The sequence below is a fragment of the Ranitomeya variabilis genome, chromosome 3, assembly GCF_051348905.1.
Source record: "Ranitomeya variabilis isolate aRanVar5 chromosome 3, aRanVar5.hap1, whole genome shotgun sequence".
In the NCBI taxonomy this organism is placed as follows: Eukaryota; Metazoa; Chordata; class Amphibia; order Anura; family Dendrobatidae; genus Ranitomeya; species Ranitomeya variabilis.
Window position 1 is genome coordinate 249,399,089 of NC_135234.1, and position 24,931 is coordinate 249,424,019.

At 42.9% G+C, this 24,931-nt stretch overlaps 1 protein-coding gene across 1 annotated transcript in view; it reads right to left on the bottom strand.

Moving 5' to 3' along the window:
• The window catches only part of LOC143815766 (uromodulin-like), a 76,424-nt gene that overhangs the window by 46,802 nt on the left and 4,691 nt on the right, over nucleotides 1-24,931 (bottom strand). The window contains exon 2 of the mRNA XM_077295358.1: nucleotides 19,851-19,871. Coding sequence (XP_077151473.1) covers nucleotides 19,851-19,871 — 21 coding nt within the window. The remainder of the gene's footprint in view (nucleotides 1-19,850; nucleotides 19,872-24,931) is intronic.

Here is a 24,931-nt window from a genome sequence, read left to right on the forward strand (position 1 = left end):
TAATATATAAAGCTGAATGTGTGTATGTGTGTGTGTATGTATGTCCGGGATTGGCATCTGAACCGTCGCAGCTACAGCCACAAAATTTTGCACAGTCACACGTCTGGACCCCGAGAGCGTCATAGGCTATGTTGTGAGGTGAAATTTTAACCCCGCGCTTTCCAATTCACCAAACAATTTTGCCCCTATCTACATAATGGGGAAAAAGTGAAAGGAAAAGTGTTGGAGGCGTCGCAGCTACAGGCACAAAATTTTGCAAAGTCACACGTCTGGATCCCAAGAGCGTCAAAGCTATGTTGTGAGGTGAAATTTTAACCCCGCGCTTTCCAATTCACCAAACAATTTTGCCCCTATCTACATAATGGGGAAAAAAATGAAAGGAAAAGTGTTGGAGGCAAATTAACAGCTGCCAGATGTGAACAAGGGGGACTTAAAGAATGAGAGCGATGGCGCCAAAGAGTATATACTATACAGTTGCTAAGGTGGGGCCCCGACATGGGATAATCACCACACCACCACGGGGATATGAACACACACAAAATGCGCCACACACTACCACGTGCTGGAACACATATACCACCCTCAGCGCACATTTCACCACACATACACCAAACTCGCCACATAAAAGTCGAAACACAAAAGTCACCGCTCAAAACTCGCCACGCGCAAAACTCTCCACATGCAAAACTTGCCACACATGCAAAACTCACCTCATGGAAAACTCACCACACGCAAAACTTGCACACGCAGGAAAAATTGCCACATGCACAAAAGTTGCAACACATGCAAAAGTTGCCTCACACAAAACTTGCACATACTCAAAAGGCACCACACATAAAACTCGCCACGCGCAAAACTCGCCATGCGCAAAACTTGCTGCACACAACTTGCTACACTAACCTGTCACATGCAACTCGACACACAAAAAGTTGCTACACGCATGTCGCCACACAAAACTCATCTCACAAAAGTCGCTACATGCATGTCGCCACACGCAACTCAACACACACAACTTGACACACGAAACTCGCCCTAAAACACACACAAGTCTGGTATTATCCTTCAAAAATAAAAATCTGATTAATAAGCAGACAAACTACAAGAGCAACAAATGTACCATATAGGAATCTGGCAGCTGTCAGTCACATGACCAGTCTATTATGTGTAGGTGTGAGCTAATATATACTGCCAGGGGGTGGACTTACTGTTGGCTGGGGATTTATCAGGCTGCCAATTTAGCTTACAAATACTGAGGTAAAAATACTGACCAAATAACGTGTGAACGAGGTCTAATACAGGAGGAGATGACATACAGATATATACTATATACAGGAGGAGATGACACACAGGTATATACTATTTACAGGGGAGATGACACACAGGTATATACTATATACAGGAGGAGATGACACACAGATATATACTATATACAGGAGAGATGACACACAGGTATATACTATATAGAGGAGGAGATGACATACAGGTACATACTACATACAGGAGGAGATGACATACAGGTATATACTATATACAGGAGGAGATGACACACAGGTATATACTATATACAGGAGCAGATTACCTACAGGTATATAGTATATACAGGAGGAGATGACATACAGGTATATGCTATGTATAGGAGGAGATGACATACGGGTATATACTATATACAGGAGGAGATGACACACAGATATATACTATATATAGGTGAGATGACACACAGGTATATACTATATACAGGAGGAGATTACATACAGGTATATACTATATATAGGAGGAGATGACATACAGGTATATACTATATACAGGGGAGATGACACACAGCAGGTATATACTATATACAGGGGAGATGACATACAGGTATATACTATATATAGGAGATGACATACAGGTGTATACTATATATAAGGGAGATGACAAACATGTATATACTGAGGTGAAAATGAGAGGTGTGAGGTGAAAATGAAAAGGTGTGAGTGCAAAATGAGAGGAGTGAGGGAAAATAGTGGAGTGATCGGAAAATGACAGATGTGAGGTCGAAATCACAAGTGTTAGGGGGGAATGAGAGGAGTGAGGGGGAAAATAAGAGGAGTGAGGGGGAAAATGAGAGGTGTGAGGGAGAAAATGAGAGATGTGAGGGGGAAAATGAAAGATGTGATGGGGAAAATGAGAGGCGTGATGGGAAAATAAGAGAAGTGAGGTGCTATAATTAACCACGGATATTTACTATGCCCAGGCAACGCCGGGCTCTTCAGCTAGTCTAATATATAAAGCTGAATGTGTGTATGTGTGTATGTCCGGGATTGGCATCTGAACCTTCGCAGCTACAGCCACAAAATTTTGCACAGTCACACGTCTGGACCCCGAGAGCGTCATAGGCTATGTTGTGAGGTGAAATTTTAACCCCGCGCTTTCCAATTCACCAAACAATTTTGCCCCTATCTACATAATGGGGAAATAGTGAAAGGAAAAGTGTTGGAGGAGTCGCAGCTACAGGCACAAAATTTTGCACAGTCACACGTCTGGACTCCGAGAGCGTCAAAGCTATGTTGTGAGGTGAAATTTTAACCCCGCGCTTTCCAATTCACCAAACAATTTTGCCCCTATCTACATAATGGGGAAAAAATGAAAGGAAAAGTGTTGGAGGCAAATTAACAGCTGCCAGATGTAAACAAGAATGAGACCGATGGCGCCAAAGAGTATATACTGTACAGTTGCTAAGGTGGGGCCCCGACATGGGATAATCACCACACCACCACGGGGATATGAACACACACACAAAATGCGCCACACACTACCACGTGCTCGAACACATATACCACCCTCAGCGCACATTTCACCACACATACACCAACCTTGCCACATAAAAGTCGAAACACAAAAGTCGCCGCTCAAAACTCGCCACGCGCAAAACTCTCCACATGCAAAACTCGCCACACGTGCAAAACTCACCTTATGGAAAACTCGCCACGCGCAAAACTTGCACACACAGAAAAATTGCCACATGCACAAAAGTTGCAACACATGCAAAAGTTGCCTCACACAAAACTTGCACATACTCAAAAGGCACCACACATAAAACTCACCACGCGCAAAACTCGCCATGCGCAAAACTTGCTGCACACAACTTGATACACTAACCTGTCACATGCAACTCGACACACAAAAAGTTGCTACACGCATGTCGCCACACAAAACTCATCTCACACAAGTCGCTACATGCATGTCGCCACATGCAACTCAACACACACAACTTGACACACGAAACTCGCCCTAAAACACACACAAGTCTGGTATTATCCTTCAAAAATAAAAATCTGATTAATAAGCAGACAAACTACAAGAGCAACAAATGTACCATATAGGAATCCGGCAGCTGTCAGTCACATGACCAGTCTATTATGTGTATGTGTGAGCTAATATATACTGCTGATTTATCAGGCTGCCAATTTAGCTTACAAATACTGAGGTAAAAATACTGACCAAATAACGTGTGAACGAGGTCTAATACAGGAGGAGATGACATACAGGTATATACTATATACAGGGGAGATGACACACAGGTATATACTATTTACAGGGGAGATGACACACAGGTATATACTATATACAGGAGGAGATGACACACAGATATATACTATATACAGGAGAGATGAGACACAGGTATATACTATATAGAGGAGGAGATGACATACAGGTACATACTACATACCGGAGGAGATGACATACAGGTATATACTATATACAGGAGGAGATGACACACAGGTATATACTATGTATAGGAGGAGATGACATACAGGTATATACTATATACAGGAGGAGATGACACACAGATATATACTATATATAGGTGAGATGACACACAGGTATATACTATATACAGGAGGAGATTACATACAGGTATATACTATATATAGGAGGAGATGACATACAGGTATATACTATATACAGGGGAGATGACACACAGCAGGTATATACTATATACAGGGGAGATGACATACAGGTATATACTATATACAGGAGAGGAGATGACATACAGGTGTATACTATATATAAGGGAGATGACAAACATGTATATACTGAGGTGAAAATGAGAGGTGTGAGGTGAAAATGAAAAGGTGTGAGTGCAAAATGAGAGGAGTGAGGGAAAATAGTGGAGTGATCGGAAAATGACAGATGTGAGGTCGAAATCACAAGTGTTAGGGGGGAATGAGAGGAGTGAGGGGGAAAATAAGAGGAGTGAGGGGGAAAATGAGAGGTGTGAGGGAGAAAATGAGAGATGTGAGGGGGAAAATGAAAGATGTGATGGGCAAAATGAGAGGCGTGATGGGAAAATAAGAGAAGTGAGGTGCTATAACTAACCACAGATATTTACTATGCCCAGGAAACGCCGGGCTCTTCAGCTAGTACATTATATAGGTGATACTGCTGTATATACATTATACAGTTATATGAAAAAGTTTGGGCACCCCTATTAATCTTAAGCTTAATGTTTTATAAAAATTGTTTTTTTTGCAACAGCTATTTCAGTTTCATATATCTAATAACTGTTGGACACAGTAATGTTTCTGCCTTGAAATGAGGTTTATTGTACTAACAGAAAATGTGCAATCTGCATTCAAACAAAATTTGACAGGTGCATAAGTATGGGCACCCTTATCATTTTCTTGTTTTAAATACTCCTACCTACTTTTTACTGACTTACTAAAGCACTTTTTTTGGTTTTGTAACCTCATTGAGCTTTGAACTTCATAGCCAGGAGTATGCAATCATGAGAAAAGCTACTTAAAGTGGCCACTTGCAAGTTGTTCTCCTGTTTGAATCTCCTCTGAAGAGTGGCATCATGGGCTCCTCAAAACAACTGTCAAATGATCTGAAAACAAAGATTATTCAACATAGTTGTTCAGGGGAAGGATACAAAAAGCTGTCTCAGAGATTTAACCTGTCAATTTCCACGGTGAGGAACATAGTAAGGAAATGGAAGAACACATGTACAGTTCTTGTTAAGGCCAGAAGTGGCAGGCCAAGAAAAACATCAGAAAGGCAGAGAAGAAGAATGGTGAGATCAGTCAAGCACAATCCTCAGACCACCTCCAGAGAGCTGCAGCATCAACTTGCTGCAGATGGTGTCACTGTGCATCGGTCAACTATACAACGCACTGTATTTTTTTGCCGCCATGCATAACGCCTTTTTGTATGACCAAACAACCCAATCTTGGTTTCATCAGTCCACAGGACCTTCTTCCAAAAAGAAATTGGCTTCTCCAAATGTGCTTTTGCATACCTCAGCCGACTCTGTTTGTGGCGTTCTTGCAGAAACGGCTTCTTTCGCATCACTCTCCCATACAGCTTCTCCTTGTGCAAAATGCATTGTATAGTTGACCGATGCACAGTGACACCATCTGCAGCAAGTTGATACACTGGCACATCTCTACACTAAATAGTATATACAGCACTTCACTCTATATTCCTTACCACAGTATGTATTGTGGAGCTGTGCACATTGTGTATACTCCTCCTAAATATAAGTATCTGCTCTAAGTGTGTGTATACTGTATATGAAGATAAGAAGCACTCCGATTAATTGTGAAAAGTGGCAGACTGTTTATTAGCCCATGTGACAACGCTTCGAATGCATAACAGATAATTTGTCTGCTACGGAATTGAAATGTTACCACATGGGCTAATAAAGAGTCTTCTTATTTTCTCTTCTTTAATCGGTGTGCTGTTTATGTTCTTTTTATCAATCCCTTTGATTTAAGGGTGTGTGTCCTAAAAGCATTTCACCCCCTGCTTAATATTTGATGGTGCTTAGTTATGACACATACAGCTCTGGCAAAAATTAAGAGACCACCACATCAAAACCCTATCATGGGCAGCCCAATCTCCAGACCTGAACCCCATTGAAAACCCCTGGAATGTAATCAAGAGATGATGGATAGTCACATGCCGTCAAACAAAGAACTGCTTAAATTTTTGCACCAGATTCAGTGTGAAAGGCTGGTGGAAAGCATGCCAAAATGCATGAAAGCTGTGATTAAAAATCATGATTATTCCACAAAATATTGATTTCTGAACTCTTCCTGAGTTAAAACATTAGTATTGTTGTTTCTAAATGATTATGAGCTTGCTTTCTTTGCATTATTTGAGGTCTGAAAGCACTGTTTTTTTTTTCATTTTGACCATTTTTCTTTGTCAGAAAAAAAATACAAAATTGCTTGGAAAATCGGAGACTTGTTGTCAGAAGTTTAGAGAATAAAAGAAAAATTTACATTTTACTCATAAATATACATATAAAGAGAAAAACCAGACAAACTGAACATTTTGCAGTGGTCTCTTAATTTTTGCCAGAGCTGTATATCAAGGCCGACATTAACCACCCGGAGCAAGCGAGTAAGTGCTGGGGTCCTCAAGCTGTCCGGGACATGGCATGCTATGGGGCTCGTAAGTGGTGGGGCCCCGGTGCCAGCAAAAACACAGTTGAAAACAATAAGTGAGTGAGCCATCCACTGATGCTCCCTCTCCCATCATTCCCCCTCTGAGATTGAGCTCTGTGACGTCTTAGTGAAGAGAGCATGATGTTGTCACTACAGCGCATCCTCTGTGCTGAGCAGTGCAAAGGGTCAGAATATGCTGAGGAGACCAGAAACGGGGAGAAGTATTATTTGGGGCCCATTATACTGAATGCAGTAAAATATGGGGCCCATAATACTGAATGCAGTAATATATGGGGCCCATTATACTGTATGGAGTAATATATGGGGCCCATTATACTGTATGAAGTAATATTTGGGGCTCATCATACTGTATGGAGTAATATATGGTGCCCTGTTATGACCTGGTGGTTATGGAGCAACATGGGACGAGCTCTGAGGAGATGGTATCTTTACTGACCGCAGTTCCTGAACCTACCACAACACTAGAAGTAGCCGTGGAATGTTCCTGTCACTCCCTAGACATCTCGTCACAGCCGGAGAACTAGCTACCCCTAAAGATGGAAACAGGAAAGCTATCTTGCCTCAGAGAAAGTTCCCAAAGGACAGACAGCCCCCCACAAATATGGACTGTGAGTGGAGAGGGAAATGACATACACAGAATGAAAACAGGATTTAGCAAAGGAGGCCACTTCTAACTAGATAGACAGAATAGGAAAGGGTACTGTGCGGTCAGTATTAAAACCATCACAGAGTTTACTGCAAATCTGCTTCCCCAGAGCTTCCAGCTTAACTGAATATTGAATACTGACAAGCTGGACTAGAGCAAACATAAAATGAGCTGAATGATTAAGTCCACAGCAAGAGGACAACAAATGAACATGCAAGGACTTATCTTTGCTGAACAGGACCGACTATCAAGGAAATCCAAGGAGAGATCTGAATCCAACCAAGAAACATTGATAGCTGGCACTGGCTGAAGATCAGAGCCAGGCTAAATAGCAGAGCAGGAGAGACGATCAGTGGAAGCAGCTTCTAAGCTAAATCCAAGGAGCAGCAGTTCCACTTAAAACCACCGGAGGGAGCCCAAGGGCAGAATTCACAAAAGTGCCATTTACAACCACCGGAGGGAGCCCAAGAACGGAATTCACAACAGTGCCCATAATACTGTATGGAGTAATATATGGGGTCCATTATACTGAATGCAGCAATATATGAGGCCCATAATACTGTATGCAGTAATATATGGGTCCATTATATTGTATGGAGTAATATATGGCGCCCATTACATTGTATGTGTAACGGACCATGTGACCAACCTGTCGCGGACATAACACGCGTCCGGTATGGTGCAACGCTGGACGTGGATGGCAACACCCAGAGGACAAGGTAGCCAGACCGTCGACATGCAGGACCTGCGGCATGTGACAGCAGCGGGAGGGTCCAAGGCGGGGCCAGCCATGGAAGCTCATGGATAGCTGAGCGGAAGGCAGTGGAGACTAACGGGAAAGGTAAGAAGTGAGGAAGCCGACAAGCACACAGAGAGGTAAACCGGTATAGGCAGAAGTCAGAAAACTGAGCGGGCAATGCAGGTACTTAGGGCAGAGACAGAAGGATAGTCAAGGATCAAGATAAAGTCAATCAACCATACCAATTTCTTACATCCACCCCCTTGCGGGTGAGATGAGTAAGTGGTTTAACCACTTGTGAAAATCCCTTAATAAGCTTCCAATAATAGTTTGCAAATCTCAAGAAGCGCTGCTGCCCCTTAAGATCTCGTGGTTGAACCAAGTCTGCAATCTCCTGCACCTTCTTGGGATGCATGTGAAACCCTTCACAGGAAACAATCAGACCCAAAAAGAAAGTTCTTGTACAAAAAAATGAGCATTTTTCCAATTTAACAATCAATTGATTTTCCCTGAGTTTTTAGAGAACCGTTCGTAGATGCTGTAAATGAGTCTGACTGTCCAGGGAACCCACTAAAATGTCATCCAAATAAATAATAACAAAGCAGCCTGTAAGGTCCGCAAACACCACATTAATGACATTTTGAAAAATAGCTGGAGCGTTAGTAAGTCCAAGCAGCATGAGCAGATTTTCAAAGAGTCCCTCTGATGTGAGGAATGCCATTTTCCACTCGTCCCCCTCCCAAACCCTTATCAGATTGTAAGCCACCTGAAGATCTAATTTGGGGAACCATTTGGCCACTGATAACTGGTTACACAAATCTGGGATAAGTGGAAGAGGGTAAATGTTTCTTACAGTTATTTTGTTGAGTTCCCGAGAGTCTAGGCAGGGATGCAGACCGCCATCTTTTTTTTTACGAAAAAGAACCCGGCACCCGCAGGAGAAACGGAAAGCCATATATGACCCTTACGGAGGCTTTCCGCAGTATACTCCTTCATGGCAAACCGCTCAGGTCCGGACAAATTGAACAGATGGGCTTTCGGTAGCTTAGCCCCTGGGACTAACTCAATGGTACAATCAAAGGGTCTATGAGGCGGTAAGTCCTCAGGCTCACTTTCGGAGAACTCGTCCTCGAAGTCCTTCAGGTACTCCGAAATACCCTCCAGACCGACAGATGACACAGAGACAGATTTGACCGATTCAGATAATTCAGATTCACAACAATGGTTAACACAATTAGGACCCCATTGGACAATCTCCCCCGTCTCCCAATTGATGATAGGGTTGTGGCGTTGTAACCGGGGCATACCCAACACCAATCCAGCTGGCAAATTCTCCAAAACAAAACAACAAATTTTCTCAATGTGATCAGAACCCATTTTGAACGAGAAAACTTCCGAGACGTAATGAATCCCTTCTTTGGTGAAGGGAGATAATTCAATGGCCACCACTTTAACAGGAGTCTGGAGCCTAACTGTCCCTATCTTGCATTGGGAACTCGAATGAGGGTTGACCAAGTTGATGGATAAACCGCAAACCACAAAAGCTGTAGAAAAAGAAGAACAACCGTCCACTAGAAGTTCCACCTGCAGTGAAACTTTGAAACATAAGAAAAAGTGTACCTAAAGGTCTGGATAGCCTCCTCGACTACTACCCAAACCTAGTTGTTTCCTGCTGCCTTAGATGATGAAGGGCAGGAGGGACAGTCCTTCCTCCAGTGTCCAGGTTCCCCACAATAGAAGCACAACTGCTTTTCGTGGGGCCGTCTTCTCTCTTTCTCCTTAAAGGTGCTGGCGCCCACCTCCATAGCTTCAGTAGTAGCCACGGCCCCACCTCCACTGGAGAACCATGGTGTTTCAAGTTGCTTAGTGCCTCTCGCCCGTAGTCTGTGATCCATATGAACCGCTTGGGTCACAGTGTCTTCCAGGGAGTCAGGTGGAGGATGAAGTGCCAAGGCATCCTTCAGACATTCAAACAGGCCTCTACGAAACAAATCCCGGAGAGTGGCATCACCCCAAGACACCTCAGCAGCAAAATTGTCTGAATTCTGAGCAAAACAACTCAGCCGAGTGCTTCCCCTGACACACATTCATCACCATGTCATCAGCCAAGCGCACTCGATCAGGCTCATCGTAAATGTGCCCTAGGGCCTAAAAAAAATTGCTTCCACAGACACTCTTTCAGGGGCCGTATAGGGAAGGGAAAATGCCCAGGCTTGCAGAGCCCCCCTAAGCAAAGACATAACCACTCCCGCCTTCTGCCTCTCATCCCCAGAGGAGCGGGGTCTCAGGGAGAAAAAGAGCTTACAGCCCTCCTTAAACACCCTGATTTTTTTTTTTTGTTACTGGAAAACGTATCTGGCAACTTAACCGGGGGTTTCGGGAGGAGCTAAAGTTATGTCTCTGGCTCCCACCTCCTAAATCCCCAAGGCCAGAGTCCCCTGAACCGTATCCACCACCTGCTGGTGGGACTGGACCAGTGCACGCTGCTCCAGGTTTAACTTCTGCAGCATCTGAGTTAAGTGCTTCACCTGCTCAGAGAGCGTATACATTGGGTCTATGCTATGGAAAAAAATGTTCAGGTCGGTTATAATGTAACGGACCACGTGACCGACCTGTTGCAGACATAACAAGCGTCTGGAATGGTGCAATGCTGGACGTGGATGGCAACGCCCGGAGGACGAGGTAGCCGGATCACCGACATGCAGGACCTGTGACATGTGACTGTAAGGGGAGGGACCAAGGCAGGGTCAGCAATGGGAGCTCATGGATAGCTGAGTGGAACGCAGCAGAGACTAATGGGAAAGGTAAGAAGTGAGGAAGCCAACAAGCACACACACACAGATTGGTAAACCGGTATAGGCAGAAGTCAGAAAACCGAGCGGGCAATACGGGTACCGAGGGCAGACAGAAGGATAGTCAAGGATCAAGCTGGAGTCAATCAACCATAGAATTTACAGAACAGTACCAAATCAACAGACAAGAGCAACATGGGAGGCAGACCGCGTCAGCAACAGGATATATCAGAACAGGCACAAGCACGCAAATACACCAGGATCAACTAACTCAGCCGAAGGCAGGAATATGACTGACAAAGATTCGAGCTAACCAAGGCTATAAAAAGCCCTCCCACATCCAGAGAGAGACCACAATAATTAACCCCCGGAGCGTCAATCCAAAACCTACCATAGGATCATGACAGCATGAAGCAATATTTGGGGCCCAATATACTGTATGAAGTAATGTATGGGACACATTATACTGTATCGTGCAATATATGGGGCCCATAGTACTGTATGCAGTACTTTATGGGGCTCATAATACTGAATGGAGCATTACGTGGGCTCAATATACTGCATGGAGCAATATATGGGGCCATAATAATGTATGGAGGACTGTGGTGCCCATAATACTGTATGGAGGACTATATGGTGCCCATAATACTGTATTGAGGACTATATGGTACCCATAATTCTGTATAAGGGACTATATGGTGCCCATAATACTGTATAGGGGACTATATGATGCCCATAATACTGTATGGATGACTATGTGGTGCCCATAATATTGTATGGAAGACTATATTGTGCCCATGATACTGTATGGAGGACTATATGGTGCACATAATACTGTATGGAGGACTATATGGTGCCCATAATACTGTATAGGGGACTATATAGTGCCCATAATACTGTATAGAGGACTATATGCTGCCCATAATACTGTATAGAGGAGTATATGGTGCCCATAATACTGTATGGAGGACTATATGGTGCTCATAGTACTGTATGGATGACTGTGGTGCCCATAATACTGTATGGAGGGTTATCTCAAATTCGGAATTTCTCCCGTATCTTCCAGATAGGGGATGACTTTCTGTTTGTTGTGGATCTGACTGCCAGGACCCTCATGATCCTGGGAAACGTAGCTTTGAAGAGCACCATGTAATGGAGCTGTAGTCGATCATACACACTGTGGCGCCATTCACACGTGACTTCAAATAACTCCTTTAAGAGAGTGGTTAGGGGCACGACAAAGTATAGCAAAAATTCACTGATAGGGGCTGGTGAGCATTATAGTATGTGGGCTGGTGGAGTTTGTGTGGTAGGGATGCATTTTTGTCCCAGTCCTGCTCTGCAAATGACAGCAGCATCTAAGAGGTTAAATTGCAGTGATCTGAGCCATCTCTAATCTTAGCAGATAGGGTACTGTCACACAGTGCAATTTTGATCGCTACGACGGCACGATTCGTGACGTCGCAGCGTCGTATGATTATCGCTCCAGCGTCGTAGACTGCGGTCACACGTTGCAATCACGGCGCTGGAGCGATGCCGAAGTCCCCGGGTAACCAGGGTAAACATCGGGTTACTAAGCGCAGGGCCGCGCTTAGTAACCCGATGTTTACCGTGGTTACCAGCGTAAAAGTAAAAAAAAAAAAACCGTACATGCTCACCATCTGATGTCCGTCAGGTCCCTTGCCGTCCGCTTCCTGCTCTGACTGAGATCTGGCCGTACAGTGAGAGCAGAGCGCAGCGGTGACGTCACCGCTGTGATCTGCTCTCACTTTCCGGCCGGCAGACAGTCAGAGCGGGAAGCGGACGGCAAGGGACCGGACGGACATCAGATGGTGAGCATGTACGGTTTGTTTTTTTTTACTTTTACGCTGGTAACCACGGTAAACATCGGGTTACTAAGCGTGGCCCTGCGCTTAGTTACCCGATGTTTACCCTGGTTACCAGCGAACGCATCGCTGGATCGCTGTCACACACAACGATCCAGCGATGACAGCGGGAGATCCAGCGACGAAAGAAAGTTTCAAACGATCTGCTACGACGTACGATTCTCAGCAGGGTCCCTGATCGCAGTAGCGTGTCAGACACTGCGAGATCGTAACGATATCGCTAGAACGTCACGAATCGTGCCGTCGTAGCGATCAAAATTGCACTGTGTGACAGTACCCATAGACTCCGGTATCAGCTTTATAGCAAAGCCAGCACAAGCACTGTAAAGAGCAGGCTCTGCTTCTTAGCTTACTCAATACATGTAGTGTGCACATATACAGTCAATGTCGCAGGTTCTTACTTTTTTTCTTGGATGCGGCCATAACTAAGAGCTGATAGTTCAAAAAACACAACAGTGTTAGCCAAGTTTTGTTCATATATCTGTACCAATTAAAGGGTTGTCCAGGCTCTGGGTACCAGTGTATAGTCACTCTATGTGACTGCAGACTTGTGAATCCTCACATTGCGCAGTGTGCATGCTGTCAGTATTCTCCAGTACCTGCACGGATAGCAGGCGGGCGCATCACCGCAAGTATGAGATTTGCATACATGCAGTTACATGCTGATTAGATGTTTGAGGCATTCCTCGATACAAGAGAAAAGAGCAATGCTGGACACATCTAGTCAGAAGCCTCACAAATCGCATACTTGCAGTCACACCACTGTCCATTTCTGGTGCCGTACCAAAGAATTCTGACAGCACACTGACTGCACACTGTGAGGATTCACAAGTCTGCAGTTACATAGAGTGATTGCAGACTTGTACCCCAAGCCTGGATGACATCTTTAAATAAAATACACCAATAGTTTGGCAAGAAACTCTTCTGTGCTAGCTTATTTTTCTTGTAGTTCTGGCAGTTGGGGTTCTGCACTTTCCAAGCACGCACCTGACTTGCAGGTTGCTCTCTGATTATCTTCACACTGTGGCATGTGGTGTTTTTCATCTTTGCAGACCCTACTATTGTATACAGCACCTTCTGGCATTGTAGTTACTTCCAATGCCTACAGTATAACTCTCTAAATGCTGCAGTCAATAGCAGCCACAGTATGGGAAGTGTTTGACAAAGTGAGGCAACATGATGACCGGGTGCTGATGGTACACCATAGCTGTGGGGGGTCTAACAATGGCTGCCAGGTAGTAGTCCATGACAGAAGCATAACCTAACGCCTTTTCTATTAATTCCACTACATTATATAAGTGGTGAAAGAAACTCAAGCCTCCCCCCCAAAAAAAAAATATAAATTAGTCAATAAATTATATATGCCAGAAAATAACTATAGGAACTCATACCCTTAAAACAAGCTATATTGGCATAAAAATAAAAAAGCCATGGCTCAGTGATGTAAAAATTCCTTTATTTGTCAATTGTGTTTTAACTGTGATAGAGTAGAAGAAAAGAAAAATTTGAAAAACCTATGTATGTTTTATATTTCTGCATTCATATCAACCTATAGAGTAAAGTTAAAAGATTTTTCCCATCTTCATAGATGGATATTGTCAGAAAACAAGCACTATTGCAATATAACTGCTCATTAAAATTGGCAATCACTCTTGAGATATGAACCCTTTTCTTTTTTCTTTTGTTTACATCTCATTGCCTTGGAGACTGACCACTAACAGTTGTTTGACTTGTAAATACTGTGTTGAAGATGGCCGAGATTAGGAAGTAACGGCACGTTCCAGCGATCTTGCCCAGCTTCAGATCAGTGCTTACAAGCACAATTGAATAGAGCTTGTAAGCACTGTGCATGTTCTGCCATCTAGCAGTGGTGGTCAGTTCTTAGGCAACGAGCTGGAAACAAGAGAAAGTAAAATGTTAATATATCAAGAATGGTTGAAAATAAGCCATAAATATTAAAATTGCTTGTATGTACAATACCCAATTATGAAGATGGGAATAATTCTTTATCTTGATATTTTTACTGCATGCTTTATGATATGAGAAAAAAGCACTTAGAACAGTAGCAGAATTGCTGTGGAAAGCTGATCAATAAAGTATTTGTGCCCCATAAATGGTGGTAATACAAATACAATTTGTACAGGTATAGACCCGGAAAGACAAAAAACTGTGAAACTGTATGTGAGGATGGAATAAATCAAAAACTTAAATGATTAACTCATCTATTATTCAAACAGGCTTGGTTATTAAGGGGTTAATAAAGAAAGTTCTAATTATTCCTTGTCTCAATAACTGTCATTTAAGTGACCTCGCCTAGAAACCTCTCAACTACAGGAAGATTAAACTTCAATTCATGATGAAATCGAGAATAAAAATAGAAACCCAATTACCGGTAAGGGTAATTCTAATACCCTCCAAGACAGCACACAGGAGGTTGCCTCCCCATCCCAATTAGGGACAGGAAACAAGAGGTTTAAATAGTCCTCCCCTTCCCCAAATCCTCAGTGTTTTCCAAGGACCACAAGGAGTGAATGCTTGATTTATTTATTTACACAAAGGAATCAAAAGAACATAATTTATTAGGGGGTTTATTAACCATGCTGTCATGGATGGTCTTAGAAACCCAATTACTGGTAAGTGTAATTCTATTTTCTCTAATCCCCTCCACGACAGCACACAGGAGAATACCAAAGAATAATGGTTAGGGGGGACAACAGCTTGCAGGACTTTCCTGCCAAAGGCTAGATCTCTTTTTGACATTAGATCTACTCTAAAGTATCTAGTGAAGGTATGGACCGAGGAACAAATTGCAAATTTGTTCAATGGACGCATTGGCCCTTTCTGCCCAGGAGACGGAGACAGCTCTAATGGATCCTAAAGCTGACATGGCAAATCTTATGGTCACCCTCTTCTGTATTTTTAGCGTCCGCACTTTTGATCTTATGCATAACTGCTTGGAGACCGGGAGATATGATTTTAGGTTTAGGGAATCTAGCAGGATTCCTAGGAAGATTTTCTTAGTTGATGGATTCAGGTCCGATTTTTCCTGATTTACCATCCAGCCCAAAGATGCCAGGGTATATAGGGCTGATCGAAGGTTCTCTTTTACAGTGGTGTTGGAGGGAGCCATGACGAGAAGGTCGTCCAGGTAGGGAACGATACAGATATCTTGCTTTCTGAAGAAAGCTACCACCTCGGCCATTATCTTTGTAAATGTTCAGGACGCCGATGATATACCGAAAGGAAGAACCCTGAACTGGAAGTGATGTATTTCTTGAGCTAGAGGAGTGTTTCCCAAACTCCAGTCCTCACAGACCACACGGGTCATGTTTTCAGGATTTCCTTAGTATTGCGCAAGTAGTGGAAGTATCATCAAGGCATCACCTGTGTTACACTATGGAAATCCCGAAAACATGAGTCCCATGAGGACTGGAGTTTGGGAAATACTGATCTAGAGTAACCGCAAATCTTAGATACCGGTGGTAGGACGGATGGATGAGTACATGGTAATATGCCTCCTGGGGCTATGGTAGCCATGACAAAGTTCTTCCCTATCAATTGTATTGTAGTTTTTATTGATTCCATTTTGAAGCATCGGTACACAATATGCTGGTTCAGCTTTTTAAAGTTGATGATGAACCCGTAATTCCCACTTGGCTTCTTTACTAGAAACAGCCGGGAGTAGTGGCCCTGACCATGCTGTGCTTCTGGAAGCAGAGCTATTACTGCTGAAGATAGCATCTGTTGTAGCTCTGTACGTAGAATCTTCTGAAGCCTTGCAGACGGAAGGTGTGTTACTTCTAGCCTTTGTGGGGGAAAGGAGGAGAATTCTATTTTCACTCCCCCTCTGACTGAGTCCAGGATCTTTTGGTTTTATGTTATCTCCTGCCATTTTGGGAAGTGGTTCGAAATCCTGCCCCCTATCTGCTTGGCGTCATTTCCTGCCTGAGCAAGGGTTCTGAAAAATATTCTTCACCTTACCCCTTTTAGGGTAACTCCATCGTCCAGTTTTACCTTTTCCCCTGTAATGAGGGGTCTGAGTCTGGGGAGGACATAAAGGCTTTTTACTGGGTGGTTTTCGTTCTGGAAGATTTTCCTTCTTGTCGGTTACAGTAATTCATCCAGTGCGGCGCCAAACACATATTCGCCCTTGAACGGAATAGAGCATAGCTTAGATTTGGATAGAATGTCTCCGCTCCATATCTTTAGCCAAAGGGGCTCTCTGGGTAGTGTTGGAGAATACCGATGTCCTTGCCGCAATGTGAACTGACTCAGCGGAGGCATCTGCCAGAAAGCCCGCCGCCTTCTGAAGGAGAGGTAAAGATGTTAGAAGATCTTCCCTTGGGGTACCATTCCTAATATGATCCTCCAGTTGTAGCCAGAGAAACAAGGTTCTCGTGACACAGGTGGATGCGGCATTTGTTTTTAAGGAAGCTGCTGATGCCTCCCAGGAATTTCTCAATAAGCTGTCCATCTTGCGGTCAAGGGGGTCCTTGAGCTGTGAGGTATCTTCAAAGGGTAGTGTAGTTTTTTTGGCAACCCTAGCCATCTGGATATCTACTTTAGGGACTTCAGTCCAACACTTTAAGGTGTCTTCATCCAGGGGGTAGCGATCCTTCATCTTGTTTGGAATGTTCAACTTCCTTTCCGGAAATTTCCATTCCTCCAGGATTAAATTCTGGTTGTTGTCATGAACAGGAAAGACCATCTTTCTTGTTGACTTCCGACTACCAAATAAATCTTCCTGGACTGAGTGGGATGGTTTCTCTTCCTCAACCCCCATCGTGTTTCTGACCACTGACAGCAGCTTCTCCATATCTTCTGAGGAGAAAAACAGTTTCTTATCATTCTCTGTCTGACTTGGAGTAAATTCACCTTCTTCCCTCCAATCCCCAGAGACTGATAATTCAGCTTCTGAGTCCAAGATGTCTTCAGGGTTATATTTCCTCTTTTTTGAAACTGCGGGCCCCCTCGAGAATGACTGGGAAAAAGTAGCCAGAGAATACTGAATCTCCTGTCGCCCCATCCCTCTTACTTCATCCATCAGGGATGGTTGTTCTTCCTGGACAATTTTGTTTGTGCATAGCTGGCACAAGACTTTGTTGTAACCAGAGGGGAGTTTTTTACTGCAGATGGCTCACTTGCGGTATGCAGTTTTTTCCTGTGTTTTTGGTGCAGGATCCTTGTCTCTCTAGAAGAGAGAAAAGGGGGGTCCCATAAGGATGGGTCCTGAACCAAAGATGGGTATCCCTTTACCTGATATACTCACTGGGCCAGGGTTTGCACTTGGCTCTGCAGATGCAGCTCTCAGGGAAGATACTTCCATCATTCAGACCTCAGTCCTACCTTATGTAGTCTTCCATCAGGGTCCTTTTTAGAGGAACCGAGATTCAGCACTTTTCCCCCTCTCATCCAATGGGATGAGATCTCTCCCCCTCTGTGATAGGATGTATCCTGGCGCCTTCCAGGTTGAGAAACAAAAAAATAAAAAAATTTCAAATTTCCCGCCAACATGGCGATGCATTCTACCGTGGGAACGGTGGGCGGAAGTGACGTCGTGCTCTGTGTCTCAGCGGTGTATGTCACTTCCTCTGTATGCCCCGAGATGCCGGCGAGCAGGCGCCACCGTCGGCAAACAGGAGTGAGTGGGAGTGCGAGTTATGAAGCTGGGGGCTACGGGAGGCCCCAAGCCCCGTCTTCCCATCTAGCATTGGCAGAGGCGCCAGAGGATGGTGCAGTCCTGCCAGTGGCAGGAGCAGCTTCAGGGAGGAAGGTCCGGAACAATCAACCCAGGCTTCCCGGCTAAAGGTAATCCCCTAGGATGTTGCCGGCCCATCCCAGGAGCACACATGAAAAACCTCTTCATCCCTTTAGGGAAAGGAAAACACTGGGGATTAGGGGAAGGGGAGGACTATTTAAACCTCTTGTTTCCTGTCCTAATTAGGATGGGGAGGCAACCTCCTGTGTGCTGTCATGGAGGGGATTAGAGAAAAATGGAACAACAAAATAAACATAACCTTTTTGGATGCAGTTTTCAGTCACTTTTTATGATTTTGGAGTTGTCAATATAAGGGATATTAAGTTTCCTGCATTCAAGACTGGGAAAGTCATATTTTTTCATGAAATATCCTCCCAGATTCTTGTTTTGATAAATCCAAGAAAGCACCCATTATGTACATTGAGCATGATATGTAAAGCTAATGGCATTTCCGAAGTGGTTGTCCTGGGATAACAAGATAAGTGATAACTTAGCCATGATCCGGAGTTGCAATGGGTATGACACTGTGTACTAGTGCAGCGTCAAATCGGCAGTTGCCAGCTGTTACAGCATAGTGGATGGGATTTCAAGAAATCCGATGTCCACTATGTGTCCACAGATGCTCGACAATCATAAGAGCCTCGCTCTGGCCTTGTTCTGTCTCTCATAGATTTGAATTGAGAGGTTTTGATGTAGCTTCTGACTTCCGGCCCGTCAGAAGCTACTATCAAAAGATGATTCCGTGGGACCACAGGAGGGGAAGTATTTGACCAGGGAGCAGGGGGCTTACATTTAAAATGCCACTCCAACTCTGAAGATAAAAAAATGCCTGAGTGGCGTTTATTATGTGCTTTCAATAAAGATTTATTTCTTTTTATGTTGGCTGTTTTATTCCTGGTATTTTTTTGTAGGTATTTTATTTTATTCAGGTAAGTTTAGTTTCTTCAGGAGAGTCTTGTACAGTACGGTCTAATATAAATATTGTAGTGTACGCATGATAATTCTGAAAATTCCATGCACTATGGGGGCACTGGAAAAAGTAACTGATTTTTTTGCAAGGGAACATTCAGCTGAAATTTCACTGCTTTTTCGCTGTATGCAAATGTAGCCTCAAAGGATCCAATGTTCAACTTTAGACCCTCCCAACAGCATGCATAGCGGTGTAGTCTTTAAAATACTGTACAGGAGACTGAACAGTTGTATGGTCCCAAAGGTTTGCTCCACTACTGAGAAATAGTGTTCTGAATGGATATACTAATGAGAATAAAATGGATGAGGGGTTGACCGGTGCATGGCAAGGGCATAAGCATTCTTCATTGCTTCCCTTCCTCCTCTCCATAATTCACAGCTCTGCCCTCTTCTGCAATAGGCCTTTGGCCAGTGGAGAGCAGAGCTGTCAATCATGGAGAGGTGGGTGGGCCATAATGAAGGAGATGCCAGTAGTGCTGGAGGTAGATCTAGCTGATCAGTTTTCCATGGCTCTGGATTAAAGATTTCCTGAAGAATATTTATAGAAACATTTTACATTCTAATTATTATGTGTTCTAAAGTAATCAGGACATAATTAAACTTACCATAACATGAAGGGCTGGAACCTGTAAAGAAGAAAAATAGATTAATAGTGAGAGATATATATTAAAATAATCAATTGTAAATTATTTTCTAATATTGAGCTGCAAGTAACAACTTTCTGTACAGTATTGTTGTTCCAGTTGGTCTTAAATAATAATAATTTTATTTATATAGCGTCAACATATTCCACAGCACTTTAAAACTAACTGATAGTTAGAAGTTCCTGGACGGACACAAAAGTATATAGTATTAGGTCACATTCTCACACCCCTAACCCTAATCCCAACCATAAATGTAATCCAAACCCTAACTTCATCCCCAACCCTAACCTTAGCCCTAACCCTAATGGAAAAACGAAAATAAATAATTTTTTAAATTTATTATTTTTCCCTAACTAAAGGAGCGATAAAGGGGGGCTTGATTTACTATTTATAGCAGGTTTTTATGTTTGGCAGCTGTCACACACTAAAAGACGCTTTTTATTGCAAAAAATAGTTTTTGCATCACCACACTTTGAGAGCTATAATTTTTCTATATTTTGGCCCACAGAGTCATGTGAGGTCTTGCTTTTTGCGTGACGAGCTGACGTTTTTATTGGTATCATTTTCGGGCACATGACATTTTTTGATCAGTTTTTATTACAATCGCATGCTGCGATTTTCTCAGCCCGTAAAATATGGCTGAGAAATATACTCCAGATAGGAGCTGCCCCATAGAGAAACATTGGTCAGTGTGCAATGCGTTTTTTTGCCTCTCATATGTCCGTAATGCTCTGTAGTGTGACCCCAGCCTTAGAGGTGCCAAAGATGGGGATTTGAGTTTTACATCGAGCACCACCTATTGCTTGGTGAGTAACGAGCTTACCCGAGCATCGTGATACTCAAGTGATAACCGAGTATCGCCGAGCACGTTCACTCATCCTTAGTTAACAGTTTTAACTTTATACATTTCCCCTCCATTTCAATAGATATGTAAATATATGTTTAATAACCTTTTAAATGTACTTTATGAGCGAACTTAACCATAAGGAGATATATGATAGGCTTTCAATTATTTGGGTACAATTTCTCTGAGATTATATACTGAAAAACATACAGTACATCAGTGAAGTTAAATATGATTTATTAGAAAATGTACCATATGTGCTCGATACAGAGTCTGGGTGAACAGGCACAGAAATGCACAAGAGACAGATGCAGATTTATCACGAAGAGTAACAACTTTATGCTGTGTTCACATCTATGTCAGATGCCACATCCTGAACTACAGTTCCTTGTTTAACCAACAAAAAAAGACAACTCCTCCGAAGTGAATAGTTTGTTGGGCACCACTGATCTGTTATGGTTCCAGCACATTGTTGTGGCTCCCACTATGTATAGTAGCCTGAGCACAGACGTGAACAGAGCCATATTCTAGAATGTTATGTTATTAGTTTACTAAAAAAAGACTACTAAAAAAACATAAAAAACATCTATATTAAAGCTCTTAAAATGTCAATAATTCACCGACTCTATTATCATGTAAGTCATCAAATGCATTTGTGTCACATCAGGGTTTTTTTGAAGATAGAAGCTTATGACCAAAGTTTTTATTAGTTACTAGCTGAAGAGTCCGGCGTTGCCTGGGCATAGTAAATATCTGTGGTTAGTTATAGCACCTCACTTCTCTTATTTTCCCATCACGCCTCTCATTTTACCCCTCACATCTCTCATTTTCTCCCTTACACCTCTCATTTTCCCCCTCACTTCTCTTATTTTCCCCCTCACTCCTCTCATTCCCCTCTAACACTTGTCATTTTGACCTCACATCTGTCATTTTCCGATCACTCCAGTATTTTCCCTCACTCCTCTCATTTTGCACTCACACCTTTTCATTTTCACCTCACATCCCTCATTTTCACCTCACATCTCTCATTTTCCCCTCAGTGTATACATGTTTGTCATCTCCCTTATATATAGTATACACCTGTATGTCATCTCCTGTATATAGTATATACCTGTATGTCATCTCCTCCTGTATATTGTATATACCTATGTGTCATCTCCTCATGTATATAGTATATACCTGTATGTCATATCTTCTGTATATACTATATACCTGTATGTTATCTCCTCCTATATATAGTATATACCTGTATGTCATCTCCTGTATATAGTATATACCTGTATGTCATCTCCCCTGTATATAGTATATACCTGCTGTATGTCATCTCCTCCTCTATATACCTATGTGTCATCTCCTCTTTTATATAGTATATACCTGTATGTCATCTCCTCCTGTATATAGTATATACGTGTGTCATCATCTCCTGTATATAGTATATACCTGTAAGTCATCTCCTCCTGTATATAGTATGTACCTGTATGTCATCTCCTCCCTCCTCCTGTATATAGTATATACCTGTGTGTCATCTCCTCCTATATATAGTATATACCTGTGTGTCATCTGCTCCTGTATATAGTATATATCTGTGTGTCATCTCCTCCTGTATATAGTATATACCTGTGTGTCATCTCCTCCTGTATATAGTATATATCTGTGTGTCATCTCCCCTGTATATAGTATGTACCTGTATGTCATCTCCTCCTGTATATAGTATATACCTGTGTGTCATCTCCCCTGTATATAGTATATATGTGTGTGTCATCTCCCCTGTATATAGTATATACCTGTGTGTCATCTCCTCCTGTATATAGTATATATCTGTGTGTCATCTCCTCCTGTATTAGACCTCGTTCACACGTTATTTGCTCAGTATTTTTACCTCAGTATTTGTAAGCTCAATTGGCAGCCTGATAAATCCCCAGCCAACAGGAAGCCCTCCCCCCTGGCAGTATATATTAGCTCACACATACACATAATAGACAGGTCATGTGACTGACAGCTTGCGTATTTCCTATATGGTACAGTTGTTGCTCTTGTAGTTTGTCTGCTTATTAATCAGATTTTTATTTTTGAAGGATAATGCCAGACTTGTGTGTGTTTTAGGTCGATTTTCATGTGTCAAGTTTTGTGTGTTGAGTTGCGTGTGGCGACATGCATGTAGCGACTTTTGTGAGATGAGTTTTGTGTGGCGACATGCGTGTAGCAACTTTTTGTGTGTCGAGTTGCATGTGACAGGTTAGTGTAGCAAGTTGTGTGCAGCAAGTATTGCGCATGGCGAGTTTTGCGCGTGGCGAGTTTTATGTGTCGTGCGTTTTGAGTATGTGCAAGTTTTGTGTGAGGCAACTTTTGCATGTGTTGCAACTTTTGTGCATGTGGCAATTTTTCCACGTGTGCAAGTTTTGCGTGTGGTGAGTTTTCCATGAGGTGAGTTTTGCACGTGTGGCGAGTTTTGCGTGAGCCTAGTTTTGCATGTCGCGAGTTTTGCGCGTGGCGAGTTTTGAGCGGCGACTTTTGTGTTTCGACTTTTATGTGGCGAGGTTGGTGTATGTGTGGTGAAATGTGTGCTGAGTGTGATATATGTGTTCAAGCACGTGGTAGTGTGTGGCGCATTGTGTGTGTGTGTTCATATCCCCGTGTGTGGTGAGTATCCCATGTTGGGGCCCCACCTTAGCAACTGTATGGTATATACTCTTTGGCGCCATCGTTTTCACTCTTTAAGTCCCCTTTGTTCACATCTGGCAGCTGTCAATTTGCCTCCAACACTTTTCCTTTCACTTTTTCCCCATTATGTAGATAGGGGCAAAATTGTTTGGTGAATCGGAACGCGCGGGGTTAAAATTTCGCCTCACAACATAGCCTATGACGCTCTCGGGGTCCCGACGTGTGACTGTGCAAAATTTTGTGACTGTAGCTGCGACGGTGCAGATGCCAATCCCAGACATACACACATACATACATACACACACACATTCAGCTTTATATATTAGACTAGCTGTACTACCCGGCTTCGCCCGGGTTAATGACTGCTGTTAGCAAAATAGAATGTGTTAACAAAAATTTATTCTGCACACAAAAACCACAAAACAAATAGATAGAAATGTAATTATTAAAAGGCAAAAACTAAGCAAATAGAAGCATTTCACAACATATATTAGCTTTGTTATACTGAGAATGTCTTTGTTGCCTATATTAACCAATCAGAGCTCAGGTTAATTAACTGTAGCAAAATAGAAGCTGAGCTGTGATTGGTTGCTATTGGCAGCCTGATAAATCCCCAGCCAACAGGAAGCCCTCCCCCCTGGCAGTATATATTAGCTCACACATACACATAATAGACAGGTCATGTGACTGACAGCTGCCGTATTTCCTATATGGTACATTTGTTGCTCTTGTAGTTTGCTTATTAATCAGATTTTTATTTTTGAAGGACAATACCAGACTTGTGTGTGTTTTAGGGCGAGTTTTATGTGTCAAGTTGTGTGTGTTGAGTTGCGTGTGGCGACATGCATGTAGCGACTTTTGTGAGATGAGTTTTGTGTGGCGACATGCGTGTAGCAACATTTTGTGTGTTGAGTTGCATGTGACAGGTTAGTGTAGCAAGTTGTGTGCAGCAAGATTTGTGCATGGCGAGTTTTGCGCGTGGCGAGTTTTATGTGTGGTGCATTTTGAGTATGTGCAAGTTTTGTGTGAGGCAACTTTTGCATGTGGTGCAACTTTTGTACATGTGGCAATTTTTCTGTGTGTGCAAGTTTTGCATGAGGTGAGTTTTCCATGAGGTGAGTTTTGCACGTGTGGCGAGTTTTGCGTGAGCCTAGTTTTGCATATGGCGAGTTTTGCATGTAGCGAGTTTTGAGTGGTGACTTTTGTGTTTCGACTTTTATGTGGCGAGGTTGGTGTGTGTGTGTGGTGAAATGTGTGCTGAGGGTGGTATATGTGTTCAAGCACGTGGTAGTGTGTGGCGCATTTTGTGTTTGTGTTCATATCCCCGTGTGTGGTGAGTATCCCATGTCGGGGCCCCACCTTAGCAACTGTACGGTATATACTCTTTGTCGCCATCGCTCTCATTCTTTAAGTCCTCATTGTTCACATCTGGCAGCTGTCAATTTTCCTCCAACACTTTTCCCTTCACTTTTTCCCCATTATGTAGATAGGAGCAAAATTGTTTGGTGAATTGGAACGCGCGGGGTTAAAATTTCAC